The sequence below is a fragment of the Schistocerca nitens genome, chromosome 2 (assembly GCF_023898315.1).
Source record: "Schistocerca nitens isolate TAMUIC-IGC-003100 chromosome 2, iqSchNite1.1, whole genome shotgun sequence".
Taxonomy (NCBI): Eukaryota; Metazoa; Arthropoda; class Insecta; order Orthoptera; family Acrididae; genus Schistocerca; species Schistocerca nitens.
Window position 1 is genome coordinate 1,162,734,120 of NC_064615.1, and position 16,787 is coordinate 1,162,750,906.

At 40.3% G+C, this 16,787-nt stretch overlaps 1 protein-coding gene across 1 annotated transcript in view; it reads right to left on the reverse strand.

The window, feature by feature from the left end:
* LOC126235622 (glypican-5-like) overlaps positions 1 to 16,787 on the reverse strand; it is a 208,122-nt gene that overhangs the window by 67,378 nt on the left and 123,957 nt on the right. Inside the window, exon 3 of the mRNA XM_049944334.1 lies at positions 11,633 to 11,741. Within this exon, the coding sequence (XP_049800291.1) occupies positions 11,633 to 11,741 (109 nt within the window). The remainder of the gene's footprint in view (positions 1 to 11,632; positions 11,742 to 16,787) is intronic.

The window sequence follows — 16,787 nt, forward strand, 5'->3', positions numbered from 1 at the left end:
TTTATTTGATGAACCGATAGCCATTTAAAGGGACAGGGCTCTTATTTTACTTGTACTTGATTGAACTAGAGACGTTTAAAAATTTGGTGCTGGACTGTGATTCGAATTCGTATCTCCTCTTTCGAGGATCTGAATATCTCGGTCCCAAGACTGCAATCTTCTCTAGGTCTCCTCCAAAGGTAAGTAAGTGGGTCTGAAACCTGATCCAGTACAAAAATATTCATAATTTCATTTCTAGCTTTATCAAGTGCACACCCACCTGCTAGTGAAAATTAACGCGCAATTTCAATGTCTGTTCATGTGTTTCCAAAAATCGCAACAGGTGTCGTTATTTCTGGTCAAACACGCACACATCTTACTGTTCATGAGTAAGCAACTGATACTTAAGCTATATTCGTGGATGCACGGTAGGTGTGCAGTTCGATTGTCGCTTAGGCACAAAAGTTTGTATCCTTATTTTAGATTCAGACACCTAGCGGCTCGTAAGAAAAACCGATACGTAACATTTGATTTTTCTTAGTTAACAATCGGATTACGTGTTGGGTTCGTATCTCCGTCACAGAACTTCACATCATGCACTTCATCTTTAAATGCATGCACACTTTGTTACTTCAGAATGGAGGTATATCAGACATCTTTCGTGGTTAGATAACAGGGACGAAAGGGTCTTGATAGGAGTCACGGTTTATTACAAAAATTGTCGTCTTTTATTTTCAAGTTTAGATTTGGTTACTGGTATTGGCCAAAATTTCGGTAATTCATGACTCTTCATGGCTAATCATCAATATGATGTGATTAGATTAGATTAGATTACATTAGATTAACTCTTGTTCCATAGATCATGGATCCGACATTTCGTAATGATGTGGAACGTGTCATTTTAATGAAAGATTTCTTTAAATACCATGATTCAATTTCTTTACAACAATTTTTTACACTCTCTCTCATTGCTTTTTATTTATCTCTCTCTCTCTCTCTCTCTCTCTCTCACACACACACACACACACACACACACAAACACACACACACACACATTCTTTTTTATTTTTATTTGTATGTTGTGCTCGACTATCGGCGAGGCACGAAAACGCCTGTGAATGACTTTCTTAGTTTTGAGTACACTTACGAAAGAAATATAAAAACAACAATGAGAGTTACTGATTTATAATGCTCAGTTTGCAGTCAGTTCTGAGTATTATTAGTAACTACGCTCCAGTCCCTAAACCCAGTTACAGAAAGCGAATCAGACGCATTACGTATTCCAGGCCGTAGCAGCCGCGACTTGGAGACACCAGCTATGGTCACTTCCCAGACCGCTGTAGGATCACATCGGTTCGTCTTCTTCCTGCTGGTACTGTAACTGAGATTTGGCAACAAGGCAACGTATGTTTGGCAACTCTGTGATCGACGAGTTACTTCCTGGTGTGCACAGAATTACGCCTCAAAGTTCACTTGATTTTACCTGTCATTTCCATTGAATAATCTGAGTTATTATCGCTTGAAGGGTAACAAAAGACTGAAAATGTACGGTTTTCAGCCCAGGAAAGTCGTTGCAGGTGGAAACCGCAACTAATCTCGACCTTCAAATAGCGGTTTACGAGTTCTAGTTACTATTGCCCTCGTAATAGGAAGGTCAGACCCATACCTCCTCGCCAGCTCTGTAGTAACGTGCTGACCTGTGAAAAAGCGTCTGTTACGGTTCGCAGTTCCAGTCTCACTGACTGTAACGTTTTTATCCCTTCTGTGAAAGAGCTACAAGCAGTCAGATCAAACATCAATAAGGAAATCGCAAGAAAATGCTTTCAGCTCATAGTGCAATGTTGAAAAACTTACAATGCTGCACAACAGGTAAGGCCTCTTTCCGCTGCTGACAAGCGAATTTTGGGTTTCTAGGAATACATAACTATATTTATGAAATGCCACATTTGCATACCTCTTGAGTATGACACAGCATACCAATTAAACACAGACCCAATCAAAATCTAAGTGAGTAGTATTTTACTAATTCGTGTCGATAGAGGCATGCTTGTGTACAGAAACTTTCGTCGTAAGGTTATCATGGTTAGTTTTATTTCATTTCTTATAATACAGTGCACAATTTTCGTAAGGTTTCCTTTAGTGTTGTTAAAACAATAGTAAACATGAGAGAGAAATTAATCATCAACGATATATGCGAATTCTCTGATGTTACCTATGACAGTCTGACAATGCACATGCAGTTTATTGATTACATGCATGTAGAAAACTTGTTCTGAGTTAAAGCTGTCAAACAAAGTTTGAAGAAGAATAAAATATTACTACCACACGACGGCTAATGTAGAAAATACTTTTCTGACATATTATGGCACGATGCGCTCTCCCTGCACATCTTCGAGATGCATCTGCTGCTTGCTGTCTATTAAACCTGAATAGAACGAAATGTCACAGTAGTTAGCCCTTTTTCCACATGCGACTACTTTGGGTTGAGAAGTGAAGGGAATTATGTTCAAAGTTCCATTAGATTGATACCTTCAGCAGAGAGCAGAATTGCGTTTTAAAAAATGTAGCACTGAATGTATTCGAACTCGCGACATCTTATCTATGCTACAAGCTGACACGTAGCTACAGCAGCTCCAGAGCTCGGCAACTATTCCTCCAGAACCTTTGGATTCCACAGCACTGTGAGATTATGCATATGGCCAGGTCTTGACTTCTGAGAGACAAACAGTTACAGCTTTTCTTTTGGACTGAACGACGTTTTCTAGTAACAGATAGCGCAATAGAATAGCTCAAGTGGAAAGGAACACTTCCTATTTAAACTTCTGCATCCTACACTGTTGGCAGTTGTGTGTAGGTGGCAGTTACGTGATTTTATTTCTGTGATTACAAAATAGTCGAATGTATGCACTGGGTAGCCGAGGCAGCTAGTTCATGGTGATTCGGTCAACCAAGTAAATGAATTTACTGAACATGCTGCAAATTACTACAGGGAGCCTGTGTGTCAGAATTCTCATCCAGTGTGGCGCAACTGCGTTACGATAGAAAAATGACTCGCAGAGAAGAGGATTTCGTGGTCTGTTGGACGGATGATAGGTTGTTATACCTATGGTCTGGGTTCGATTCCCACTTCCGTCAATGATTTTAGATAGGGAGAGACAGATTCCAGTCTCTCCTGGCTACACCAAGTGAAGGAGATATAATGGCTGCGTGGTCTGAAAATTCACATTAAAGATGATATTCCTTCTTTACCAAGTAGACGGTAGGTTGAACCACAATAAAGTCTGGAGTGGCGACATGTAGAAACTCTATCACCAGTAACCTTTCTTATACTAGTTATTCATTTCAAGTGACGACACAAACGCTATGTATGGTCACAGGACACTTATTCCATCTTTTATTTGAGCTTCTGTATGTCGATAAAATTGGTTCTAAACTGGGAATGCAACTCAGACCGCCCTTAACGCGGAATTTGATCCCTTCGTGGCAATACAGCTCGGCTACAATTTGTTGTTTGTTCAAAACTGCAGATTCCTCAACACCTTCACATATTACGCGTGAATGGGATCGAATCCTGGCCCGGCACTAAAGATTTAATTATGTATTATCAAGCTCTATCATGAGAACACCTATCTGCTGGTGGATAATAATTTTGATTTTTAATGTATTTTCATTCGTTGTCAACACTAACGATATCTGACGTTTTTAACTCCCAGTGAGACACAGAACTATTTGCGAGATGACTGTAAGTTCAAGATGCTATTCTGAGCAGCTGGTGGAGAAAAATTCGGTAGCTGACATCTCTTTGTGTGTAGTCAACAACGATATGTGTGGGGCTCTATTCCCAGTGAGCGCTGAACTCTTCGTCATATTATTTCAGTTCGTCGTGTCATTTAATGTTCATACATATTCTCAACTAGCTGCTCGTGAATAACTTTAATTTTTAATGTCATTTTGTGTTAAATAGTTCAAATGGTTCAAATGGCTCTGAGCACTATGGGACTTAACTTCTAAGGTCATCAGTCCCCTAGAACTTAGAACTACTTAAACCTAACTAACCTAAGGACATCACTCACATCCATGCCCGAGGCAGGATTCGAACCTGCGACCGTAGCCGTCACGCGGTTCCAGACTGAAGCGCCTAGAACCGCACGGCCACACCGGCCGGCCCCCACCATCTGGTATCAATGCATTACCCTATCATCCATTATATATAATCATTTTCATAGTACACTTGATATTATAGATGAGTAGGACACAAGACAGGACATAGATAATGTCCGTTTGACGTCAACAGTGTGTAACATTTTACTTTTTTTGAATAGGACAATGTTCCTCTCCAATAATTTTTAGATTAGTTACAATAAGCTCACGCTGCAAGAGAATTCGCTTGTAGTTTTCAATATGTGGTCTGTTGTCGGTTTGAAGGCCTTCCATAACATCGGCAACGTAGTGCAACTCCACCGAGGGCTGTCTGGAGTAGGGTGGAGATAGCAATGTGAAAGTTGCGAGCTGTCGAAGACGATCTTCATATTCCTAATGCGATTAGGACATCGTATACTCTTGACGACGTTTAGCACCTGTGCAGTCAGTCACCCAATTTCAGAATTCATTTTGAGTAATCCTGCTAAATTCCCAAAATATTGTCTTTTTATATTGATGAGTAATATGGATAGTCGTCACGTTCATGTGCCGTCTACAACGCAAATTTAATGTTACTATCCTAGGAACTAACCTGCAATACGTTTTGTATTTCATAATCGGAACTATCTGCATTAACCGTCATCAGAGCAATGTCAGGGAAGAGAATGCAGCAGTGCCTTGCTACCTACTTGAGGACCTGCTTGAGTCGTGTTCTAAGGAAAGGGTAGTTGCTGGTTCACATTATATTACACTAGCGAGAAGTACCGACTTTTCCTTTTCTCTGCAAACATCCAGATCTAAATTCAGTAACTAAATGCTAAGAATATATTTGCATTGTGCCAACTCAAAGATCAATAGATATGGATATAGATATAGATACAGATTTTTATGTTTAAAGCCATTCTCGTTCTGCGTTGGAATAAACATCATTCATTATTTGCTTGTTCTTGTTACGATTGTTATTGTCATTCTCTCACTCGCAAGAGTTTTCGCATTCCTATTTGGTATCGATGCACATGAAGAGTGGCTATGAAAGAAGGGAATACTGAATGTTACGTCATGCAGAATACACTCATTTACTTCGGCTCCTCGTGATCTACGCTGCAGGAGAAGTGAGATACATAAAGTTGACAGTGTGAGGACAGACCTGGTAGCACAACTGTGCAACTACACAGTGTTACCAGATAAAATGGTGCTGCGGAATCGACAGTGTAGTACGGACTTTGCCACAGTAGCAGACAGCTGGTAATTTAGGACCATGACCGTGGATTACACTTTGGTCAGTGCTGGTTAGAGTGCTGCAACTGTAAATGGAAGGCTTTGTTTGATAGTCTTATGCTGATGCTGTCTGAATAAATTATGCCATTGGATACAAAGCGGTTTAGTTTTGAGACCTAACCCACGAGGGGGGAAGGCACAGTGGTCTGATTCAGGAATTCCAAGCAATAAAACACAAAAAACAACCCAGGAAGGGAGACATGCATTTGGAATCTGTTCATCGTTACGGGGTCAAACAAGAGGGTAACATTACTGAAACAATGATCGGGCTACTTAGTATATAATAGAGCATACAGATTTCAAGGAGGAAACGTATGAAGACGCAGACTTCCTCGTTATCAATATGTGCGGCATATCTTTCGTGTTAACGAAAGTAAATTCCCGCTTTACCTCTTCTTACGTGTCAAATGAAATGAATGCCATGAGGAATAGAATATTTGTTGACTGCGTCTCTTCTTGCTTCCATCCTTACCAACATATTTCTTCATTCTCGTGGTAATCATGACATTCTATGTGTATGCTGCAAAAGATTGCAAGTGGACAAATTCGACATCGAGGTGCAAAGCGTTATATTCAATTCGAATAAGCTTCCGGTGTATTTTTACTTCGTTTGTATTTTTAGATGATTACGAACGTTACGGGAAATTATCTCACATGCTTTATGTTGAATGAGAAACATTGAATGATCCGTTTTGCTTTCCCTACGTTGAAATGATATAATGTCGGCGTCAACAGCCTTCTTCCACGCCGGAAGCTGAAACTTGTATCATTCTGGATTAATGATAATTGAATGTCTCATATGTATACATAGCCCACAAGGCGACGTCAGAAACCATCAGGGGAGAACGCCGCATAAAAACCAAACGTGCGCGCGCGTCTCCACTCTGAAGAACCGTATCGGAGAATCACGGCAAGCATTTCGCTGAAGAGCTGCCTCGTCAGAGAGCCTAGAAATGGCAGCGTCGTAGCAAGTATTTGTCAACACTCTGATAGTGCATTTACTTCCGGGTGTAGGTCGGCGTTACCTCGCTAAATTCACTTGACATTCGTTTTCCACATCGAAGACTCGTACGATATAATCCACTGCAAGATGACACAATTAGAAAGTATATTTAATTTCTGGACTCCAAGATTGGCTTTCTTCACATAAGTAACACCTGTTGGGTGTGCATTCGGGATGACGACGGTGCAATCCCGCGTCCGGCCATCCTGCTTTAGGTTTTCAATGATTTCCCTAAATCGCTTCAGGCAAATGCCGGGATGGTTCCTTAGGAAGGGCACGGCCGATTTCCTTCCCCATCCTTCCCTAATCCGAGCTTGTGCTCCGTCTCTAATGACATCGTTGTCGACGGGACGTTAAAACAGTAATCTCCACCTCCTCTGTTCGTGTGTTTAAGGTTGCGTTTTGAGGCTCAGGCAACATCGCAGTGACTATATTCCGCCTCTGCTCGCCAGTGTGTCGTTAGCTCAGAGGTTCCCTTGTGCGTTGCAGTGCTGGTACTATAAGACATAGCAGTTCGAATCACGGTAGAAGCCGCTGACAGCAACCTTTTATTTTCCATTTTAATTAATGGAGTTGCAAACTGCTAGTAAAAATTTCTTATGCGAAATCTGAAGAATGCCTTTAAACATCAATCTTCGATTTCGACTTAGTAAATTAAGTTAATATCATGGATTTCTGCTTTGCAAATTCCAAGGTGCTTCACTGTAAAATAGACCCTGAAAAGATTCAAACCGACTGTCAATGATATAAATTTGAGCTTTGTTCGTCATATAGGTCTAACATGTCAGAAGGTTGTTTATGAAGTGCACATGTTCATTAATGTAGTTCCCTTCTTCTAAATTTTTGCAATAGCATTTAACTGTAGACGTTTTCTAACACCGGCGTTAGCAATTCCTTTTCGTTCTCTGAAACCTTCAAAACGACAAATTTTTCTGGTTTAAATCTGATGACCTTAACTATCACTTCCGATCAACAATAAATACTTCATGAACCCATACATGGAACTCCAAATGTGCAATGTTCCTGCACTGCTACAGAGCATGCATTGCAAGGTATTCACACAGTTTATCGCATAGACTTACCATAAGGAATGAAACAAGAACTGTAATACACTTTACACCACAGACGCTCACTCTGGCTTGACGAAAACATCCAAACATTGACCAAAAGTTGCACAAATAATTGAGTTTGAAAGGAAAAGAAACGAGGTATGAAGCATTTATAAATTCATCGAATGTAGTGAGGTGGTTTAATTTCGTCCCAGTCTATAAAATTAATTTCGGGCCATACTCAGCTCTTGCCGATTAATGTAATATAATACGCGCCTACTAATCAGGGCGTCTGTCTCCGTTGCTTTTGAGCGTGAATGGAAATTGTAGAAATTTTCTGTGGAGCAACATTTAATAATAAAGCGTTTTAAATCATCAAAAGCGATGAGCGGTAGCAGGCGCTTTCGATAAAGAACGGGGGAGTGCAGCGCCGCTGCTGTCGCCACGGCCGCTGCCAGTAGCCAGCAAATGGATCCCGGAGCTTTGCCGCATACGGCGTCCAGAGGAGGACAGTCTGCAGGAAATCTGCCGCAAAATCGTTACTGGATAAAATTTTGATATCGGTGTGTCACAAAGCGAAATAGATTGAATCTGCGCTACCATTACATTCACGTCTTCAGCATTGAGACAGAAGAGGCTATAAAAATATTTTGTGCCAGCTGCTCTCGATCAACTGACATTATGAACAGAAACAACGCACGCTACCGCTAGACCACAGGCGTAATCAGCCTAGAGTTTCTCTGTCATGGGACAAGTTTTCCTCCAGGAAGTGCCGCAGTCTACAGTGTTGCCAGATTGTGCAGATAACCGGACTTAGAGAATTAGCGAGTTGGCCAGTTTTTTTGTCCCATGTCGCGATCGGCGCGGACTTAGCCTCTGAAGCGGCCGGCCGCCGGTCAAGTTTTATGTCAAAGAGTGTACAGTATGTGCAAGAAACAAGACAGAACAATAAGAATGGGACAAAATGAATGAAGTTCTCGGGTTAAAAGGGGTGTAAGAGATGTAGTCTTTTGCCCCATACAGCTCAATCTATACATCGATCAAGCAAATAAAAGAAATAAAAGGAAGGTTCAAGAATTACAGGCTATGCTGAATGGAATGAACAGTCTAATGAGTACAGAATTGAGACCAAATCGAAGAAAGACGAAAACACTGAGAAGGAGCAGAAATGAGAACAACGAGAAACCTAACATCAGGATTTGTGTTCATCAAGTAAATGAAGTCATGGAAATCTGCTACCAAGGAAGCAAAATAACCTGTGACGGACGAAGCAAGGACGGCATCAAATGAGACTAGCAATGGCAAAAAGTGCATTCCTGCCAAGATAAGTCTGCTAGTATCAAACATAGGCCTTAATTTGAAGCCGGCTTGTGTGGCCGAGCGGTTCTAGGCGCTTCAGTCTCGAACCGCGCGACCGGTGCGGTCTCAGGTTCGAATCCTGCCTCGGGCATGGATGTATGTGATGTCCTTAGGTTAGTCAGGTTTAAGTAGTTCAAAGTTCTATGGGACTGATTACCTCAGATGTTAAGTCCCATGGTGCTCAGAGCCATTTGAACCTTAATTTGACGAAGAAATTTCTGAGAATGCAATATGGAGCACAGTATTTTATGGCACTGTAGCATGGACTGTAGTAAAACCGGAACAGAAGAGAATAGAAGCATTTGAGATGTGGTGCTACAGACGAATGTTGATAATTAGGTGGACTGATAAGGTGAGGAATGAGTAGGTTCTCCGGGGACAGGGCGAGGAAAGGAGTATATGGATAACACTGACAAGAAGAAAGGAGCGGATGACAGGACCTCTGTTAAGACATCACAGACTAACTTCCACAGTAGTAGAGCGAGCTGAGTCACGACGCTTGACGGGTGATTGCATTTTTAATCTTTTCCTCTCTTTTGAAACATGAAACACCATTTATGGTGTAATGTTTATAATGTTAATCAGGAAACATTTTTTGATATTCTAGAAAATGATATTTATTTGGTAACGAACTGGTTTTCAGTGTCTTAGGCCATCTTCAGATCACAAGTGAGTGTAGCAAAGACAAGTAAAATGGCGTGCGACTTTAAGCAGACGTCATTTCAACAGAAGACACAAAAGGCACATAAATGAAGACATGTAGAGTGTTTACATAGGAAACTATTAATTTTTTCTCACACGGAAACAGTTACATTAACTACAACAGGAAAAAATAGTTTAAAATGCGTTGTAACGTTGGGAGCAGATTGTCTTACGAACTGTTTTGGAAGTGTAACCGAACTCCACGCGTAGCCATCTCTAGCGTTCTCCAGTAGATTATGTAAACGAGTAAAAACAATGAGTAGGCCTCGCAAGCGGGTGGGAGACTTGTGAATTAGCCTGTAGTCACAGGAAACAATACACCGCAGACAGCGGCGAACCGGTGAGCCCGGCAAAGTCATTATCATCGCTGTCGTTCGACATTACCGTACTAATCGGCAATACCAGCAACGGTGGCGTCTGATTCTGAAAAACATGTTTTGTTGCACTACACCATGTTTACGGAAGTACCAGTAAAAATCGAAATGCTTTAATTACCACACTGTTTGCTTGATTACAGCTGTTATTATTGTGGCATCGTAACTGTCCTTGTTTATATTCATCTGGAGTAGGATACAGTACTTTTTATAAGTTGAGCCACACGTGTAAATAAACTTCCTGATTTGGTAACTGAAAGTGGGTGAACCGGATAGCTAATGCAGTAACCTTGTAGTTAAAGTTAATTTAAGTTTATGATCTGGTGTGGTGAAGACAAGACTATTGACATTATCCTGGCTTATTTATCAATTAACAGAAATAAATAATAATAATAATAATAATAATTACTCTTTAATATCATTCTTGAAAAAATCATCAGGACATGGGAAAAAGAAGTCAAAGGAATCCAGATTGGCATTAGAAAAGATAATAGATTCAATGTGAAGTGTTTAGCTTTTGCAGATGACCTTGCAATCCTCACAAATAATAGAAAAGAAGCCACTAACGCCATAGAGAAGTTACACGAAATTGCACAAGGAACTGGCCTGCAAATCTCATATGAGAAAACCCAGTACGTAGAAAGAGTGCCACAAGACAAATTGCCTATTGTGACAACCCATGGGAAAATCGTACAAGTACCACATTTTAAGTACCTGGGAGAAATCATCCAGCCATCAGGGATCAACCTAAAGGCCAATGAGGAAAGAATAAAAAAAAACTACAGAAAGCATATAAACTCACGTGGAACTATTATAACAAAACGTCCATATCCATTAACGCAAAATTGAGGCACTACAACACTGTCGTACTTCCGGAGGCACTGTATGCATCTGAAACAACACAAATAGGTGGGCAAACTAAAATCAAAGAAATAGAGAAACAAGAAAGAAAAACTCTCAGGAAAATTTTTGGCCCGATACAAGAGCAAGGAATCTGGAAGAAGAGACCAACATCAGAATTATATAAATACACAGACAAGATCACGGATACAATAAGGAAAAGAAGAATGCAGTTCTACGGACATATCCACAGGATGAATGAAAACAGAATTTCAAAGCGAATTCTTAAAGTCATCAACTCAGGCAGGGGAAAAACAAAATGGATCAAAGAAGTTGAAGAGGACCTCAGACAAGCACACATAACAGTAAACAATGCAGAAAATAGAACTGAATTCAGGAACATCATCAAAAAACATAAATTTGACACCTCAACACAGAAGAGACCAGGATGCAAATGGACAGCGGAGCGAAAGAAACAACACAGTGAACACATGAAATAAATTTGGGCTCAGAAAAAACATAAACAATCATCATAAAGGAATTCAAGTTCAAACGCTCTCTTAAATGGGAATAATCGAAAATAATAATAATTTTGAACTCATCATTTTACTTGTATTTGCGATGCTGACGCAAGTGTTGCCATTTGGTCGACATCAGAAATCTGTGTAGTCGAAACGACTCAGTTAAACCGCAATTTGGTTTCGGAAAGAAACGACACCGTCGCTCAGAAGCGCTGTGGCTCACGGCAGTAAAGTTTATACACTGATCGTAACGGCGCTCGCTCACCGCAGAAATATCTCTAGTTAGAGACACCCCATTGTATTGCATGTATTAGAGGGATAACCTGAGTGTTGAGATTTCTGAGGCAGGAGAAAAGTTGAGACAACTGGATGGAGCCACATACTCACCAGGCAAGCTCTGCTGGAACGCAGTGCCGTTGGAACGGACTCCATCGTGTGCAGTGTTCTCGTCCGTAACACCATAGTCCCACATGTGTGGTCCGCACACTCTCTTCACCTGAGAAAGAAATTTGTATGTAGTTAAGGTACAGCTAAGAGACATACTTACGGTACAAGAAATAAGAATGATTAACAACTTGATTGGAAACTGCTTTAATTATCAGAAGCACAATCTGTAGGTACGACAATGTAGAACCATCTTCAGAGTGGAGAATAATATTGGGGTCGCTCTTGTTCTTACTGTTTAAAAATGATCTTTGATCATATATAAATGATTCAGAAACAATTCGCTTTGCTGAAGATGAAAGTATTGTAATCAAGCCTCATAAAGCTCTACAAGATTATGTACTCTGATTAATGAACAAAAAGAAAAATGTACCGATCTTAACTATAGAAACGGTAGTACCGACAGTAGTGTCAGTTGTTGGGTAATTGGTTAAGGGTTTAATAGTAATTTTTCAGCGGTAGAAACTTTTTTTCTTTCTTGTGTTTATTTGTTGTATTGTTAGGGTTTTCCCTCTGTAGAATTTGTAGTGTTGTTGAAGTATTTTGATTTTATCTTAGTATAAGAAGTTTTGCGTATAATGTTAAGTGTTTTTTTTTTTATAAATCGAGCTGGCTGTAAGGATGGAAATAAAGCTCTCTTGTAGGTATTCGAAGTATGGAGTAATTATTGATTTGGAGAAAATGGAAAGTTGGCGTGGTTTATTGGAGCTGGAAACTGATTGAGCCATGATGGGCGACAGAATTTAAAGCAATGGATTAGGAATGGACAGAAGCAAGAAGGGAAATTCTGTTACATGTGTAAGGATGGGTATTCATAGTTATGTAGCGGGAAACAGTTTTGAGATTCACTGACAAAGTGTCTGGTAGTAATGATGTTCACTTTTCATTGTACACAAAAATACCAGTAGTGTGACCTAATTTAGATTTCGAGATAATAGAAAGTGGCTGTGAAGAGTAAATAAATAAACAAATAACTAAATAAAGCCTAATGGAAAAAGTTCATTTGAAGATGTAAATAAAATTTATTGAAAACTACTAACTGATCGCTCTGCAAATGAACCGTTAGTGAACATAGAAAAAGCAGAATACATTCAGTTCTCTACTGCAAAGAAACTGATCACACCACTAGAAATAATACATTAGAGTGAATAAATAAATATGATAGTATTATAAATTTGTATTTATATTTATGAGAACCTGAAATCGCCACGTGTTACAGATCATTCAAACGACTGAACTCCATTGTGTTGCGGGTAAAATCAAATGTAGGAGATGAAAATGTCAAACAAAACTTACTTTTCCTATTCACTAATGTCTTATGGCATTATATTAACTCATAATTGAAGAAAAAGCTTAGAAAACTAAAACAATAAAACGAAACAGCAGATGAAATAATCAGAGAAAATCAGGAACTGAAGGGAATTCGATCACCGCTCCTTCTGAATACGTTTACGGACTTAGATGAACTGCTGAATTCAACTGCCAATCTACTTAGCACATGACTGGGGTTACGTATGAACAAAACAGAGCCAAAGAGTAGAATAAAAGGTTGTGTTGACCTGTCACATTATTTAAGAAGTGGAAGGATTCTGCTATGCAACAAGAAATATGGCATTAAATGGCCGTAAGTGAGCTATGAGAAACAGACTGAAGGAGGGGCAGAAAAGTTTCTCCAAATAAAGATGTGTATTGGTACCAATAGCGAACTAGAGACTGAGGAAGAAGTCCTTAGTCGAGTACTTGAGTACGACGCTGAATCCTAGTTTACTGGGGACAGAGGCAAAACCTGTGGACAAGAAATTGAACGCAAGCGAAATCTGATAATTCAGAATGATATTAACAATTAAAGTGTGAGATGATATCAAATACAACGTTTGTAACGTATCATTTTCTGTCTCCGCCCGTCGGCTAGTGCTCGTTGCGGTTGTGAATGTCAGCGCCAGTTTTCTAATTTCCAGGGGACAGAAACTGTTCTCCAACCTGGAGATAATAGGTCGATCTTCCCTCAATCCGACTAAGTGGCTGCAGTTCAGGGTCGACCGTACTCTTTTCAAAGACGAGAGTTTTCGCCCTTTGGGATACAACCTTCTGAGAGTGCGGTAGAATGCAATATCTGAGAGCAAGTACTATGAGCGTTAGCATGAAATGGACGATTGAAGTGTCTGTCCACATTCTGCCCCGTAGGCTCACTGGCCGAAAGGCCTGCATGGAGCGGATTGTATCTCGTGAAGTCAAGTGGTAGGCAGGACGTAAGTCGTGGGCCCTTTGGGGCAGAGTACAGGCTTCAAAAGTATCTCGTGTATGCGAAGTAGTCGTTCTGCTGTGGAAAACTGGAAGAGGCAACAGGTACGTTGCCCGCGCACATGTCTGAAGGGCTCAGCTGCTTCTCGATTTCTGCGAGGGAGCAGTTGTTAGATGGACAGAGGTCACAAAACATGAAGACATCAGCTAGCCAGTCGTAGTATTTGATAACAATGAGGATGATCACTGTTTCTAGTCGTAAGTCTTCTGATTGGTTTGATGCGGCCCGCTGCGAATTCCTCTCATGTGCCAAACTGTTCATCTCGGAGTAGCACTTGCAACCTACGTCCTCAATTATTTTCTGGATGTTTTCCAGTGTCTGTCATCCTCTACAGTTTCCTCTAGTTATTCTCTGATGTCTTAACAGATTTCCTACCATCCCGTCCCTTCTTCTTGTCAGTTTTCTACATATCCCTTTCCTCGCAGATTCTCTGGAGAAGCTCCTTATAACTGACCCTACCAGTCCACCTTATTTTCAACATTTTTCGGAAACACCACATCTCAAATGCTTAGATTCTCTTCCTGTCTTCTTTTCCCACAATCCATGTTTCGCTACCATACAATGCTGTGATCCAAACGTACATTCTCGGAAATTAGTTCCTCAAATTAAGACATTTGTTTAATACTAGTAGACTTCCCTTGACCAGGAATTCCCTTTGCCTAGTGATAGTCTGCTTTTTATGCCCTCCTTGCTCCGTTCATCATACCTTATTTTGCAGCCTAGGTAGCAGAATTCCTTAACTTCATCTACTTCGTGATCACCAATCCTGATGTTAAGTTTCTCGCTGTTCTCATTTCTCCTACTTCTCATTACTTTCGTCTTTCTTCCATTTACTCTCAGTTATATTCCGTACTCGTTAGGCTGTTCATTCAGTTCAGCAGATCCTGTAATTCTTCTTCACTTCCACTGAGGATGATGATGATGATGAGGTCCCATACTCCGAGGAGCGTAGGGGACGATGCGGGAGACCCGCACCGCTATACTAGGCAAAGTCCTAGTGGCGGTGGTTTGCCATTGACTTCCGCCGGGAATCGAACCCAGGACCCCATGCGCGGGAAGGGAGAACGCTACCGCAAGACCATGAGCTGCGGGCCACTGAGGACAGCAATGTCATCAGCGAATTTTCTCATTGATATCTTTTACCTCGAATTTTACATCCACTCTTTAAACTTTCTTTTATTTCCTTAATTACTCCTTCGGTTTATAGTTTGAACGGTATGCTCGAAAATCCACATCCCTGTGTTACACCCTTTTTAATCCGAACACTTCGTTCTTCGCCTTCCACTCTTGTTGTTTCCCCTTGGTTCTTATATACATTGTATATGACCCGTCTTCTCCTACAGTTTACTCCTATTTTTTCAGAATTTCGAACAACTTGCACGATTTTTCCTTGTCGACGCTTTTTCCACGTCGACATATCCTATGAACGTGTCTTGTTTCTTCTTCAGTCTTGCTTCCATTAAATAATCGCCTCTCAGGTGCCTTTACCTTTCCTAAAGCCAAACTGGTCGTCATCTAACGCATCTTCAATTTTCTTTTTCATTCTTCTGTATACTATTCTTGTCAGCTACTTGGATGCATGAGCTATTGAGCTGACTGTGCGATAATTCTGCAACTTGTCGGCTCTTGCAATCTACGGAATGAACGTTTTCGTTTTCTTGTCATTTCCCCCAGTGATTTTAGATTTTCTAATGGAATGTTGTCTACCCCTTCTACTTTATTCGATCTTAAGTCTTCCAAAGTTTTCTTTTTTTTTTTTAATTTCTGATTCTAATACTAGATCCTCTATGCCTTCTGTGTCCACTCCTAGTTCTTCGTCTATCACGCCATCAGACAAGTCTTCCCCCTCACAGAAACCTATAGACGCCTTCAGTGTACTTTTCCAGCTATTTTCTCTCTCCTTTGCATTTAACACTGGAATTCCCATTGCATTTGTAATGATACCACTCTTGCTTTTAATTTAATCGAAGGCTGGTTTGACTTTTCTATATGCTGAGCCAGTCCTTCAGAAGATCATTTCTTTTTTAATTTCTTCATATTTTTCCTGCAGCTATTTCACCTCAGCTTTCCTACACTTCTTATTTATTTGATTCCTAATTGACTTGTATCTCTATATTCCTGAATTTCTCTGAACGTTTTTGTACTTCCTTCTTTCATCAATATCTGAATTATTTCTTATGTTACCTATGGATTCTTCGCAGTTTCCTTCTTTGTACCTGTGGTTTCCTTTCCAATTTATGTGATTGCTCTTTTTAGAGATATCTATTCCTCTTTAACTGTAATTCCTACACAGCTATTCCTTATCGCAGTAGCTGTAGCCTCTGAGAACTTCAAGTGTATCTCCTGATTACTTAGTGCTTCCTTATTGCACTTCTTTGCGCATTAATTTTTCCTAACCAATCTCTTGAACTTCAGCCTACTCTTCGTCGCTACTAAATTGTGATCTGAGTCTATATCTGCTCCTGGATACGCCCTACAATCAAGTATCTGACTTCGGACTCTCTGCATGAACGTGTTGTAATCTAACTGAAATTTTTCCGTATCTCCCGAGCTTTTCCAAGTATACTTCTTGTGATTCCTGAAAAGAGTATTCGCTATTACTAGCTAAAATTAATTGCAGGGTTCAATTAGTCTCCCTCTTCTCTCATTCCTGCTACAAAGCCCATATTCTCCCGTAATTCCTTCTTATCCCCCATGACTATTAGATATTCATCTCCCTTTACGTACTAAATTACGCGTTCAGTATCCTCATTATTTCCTCTGTCTCTTCATATTTGGCTTGCAACGTCGGGGTAT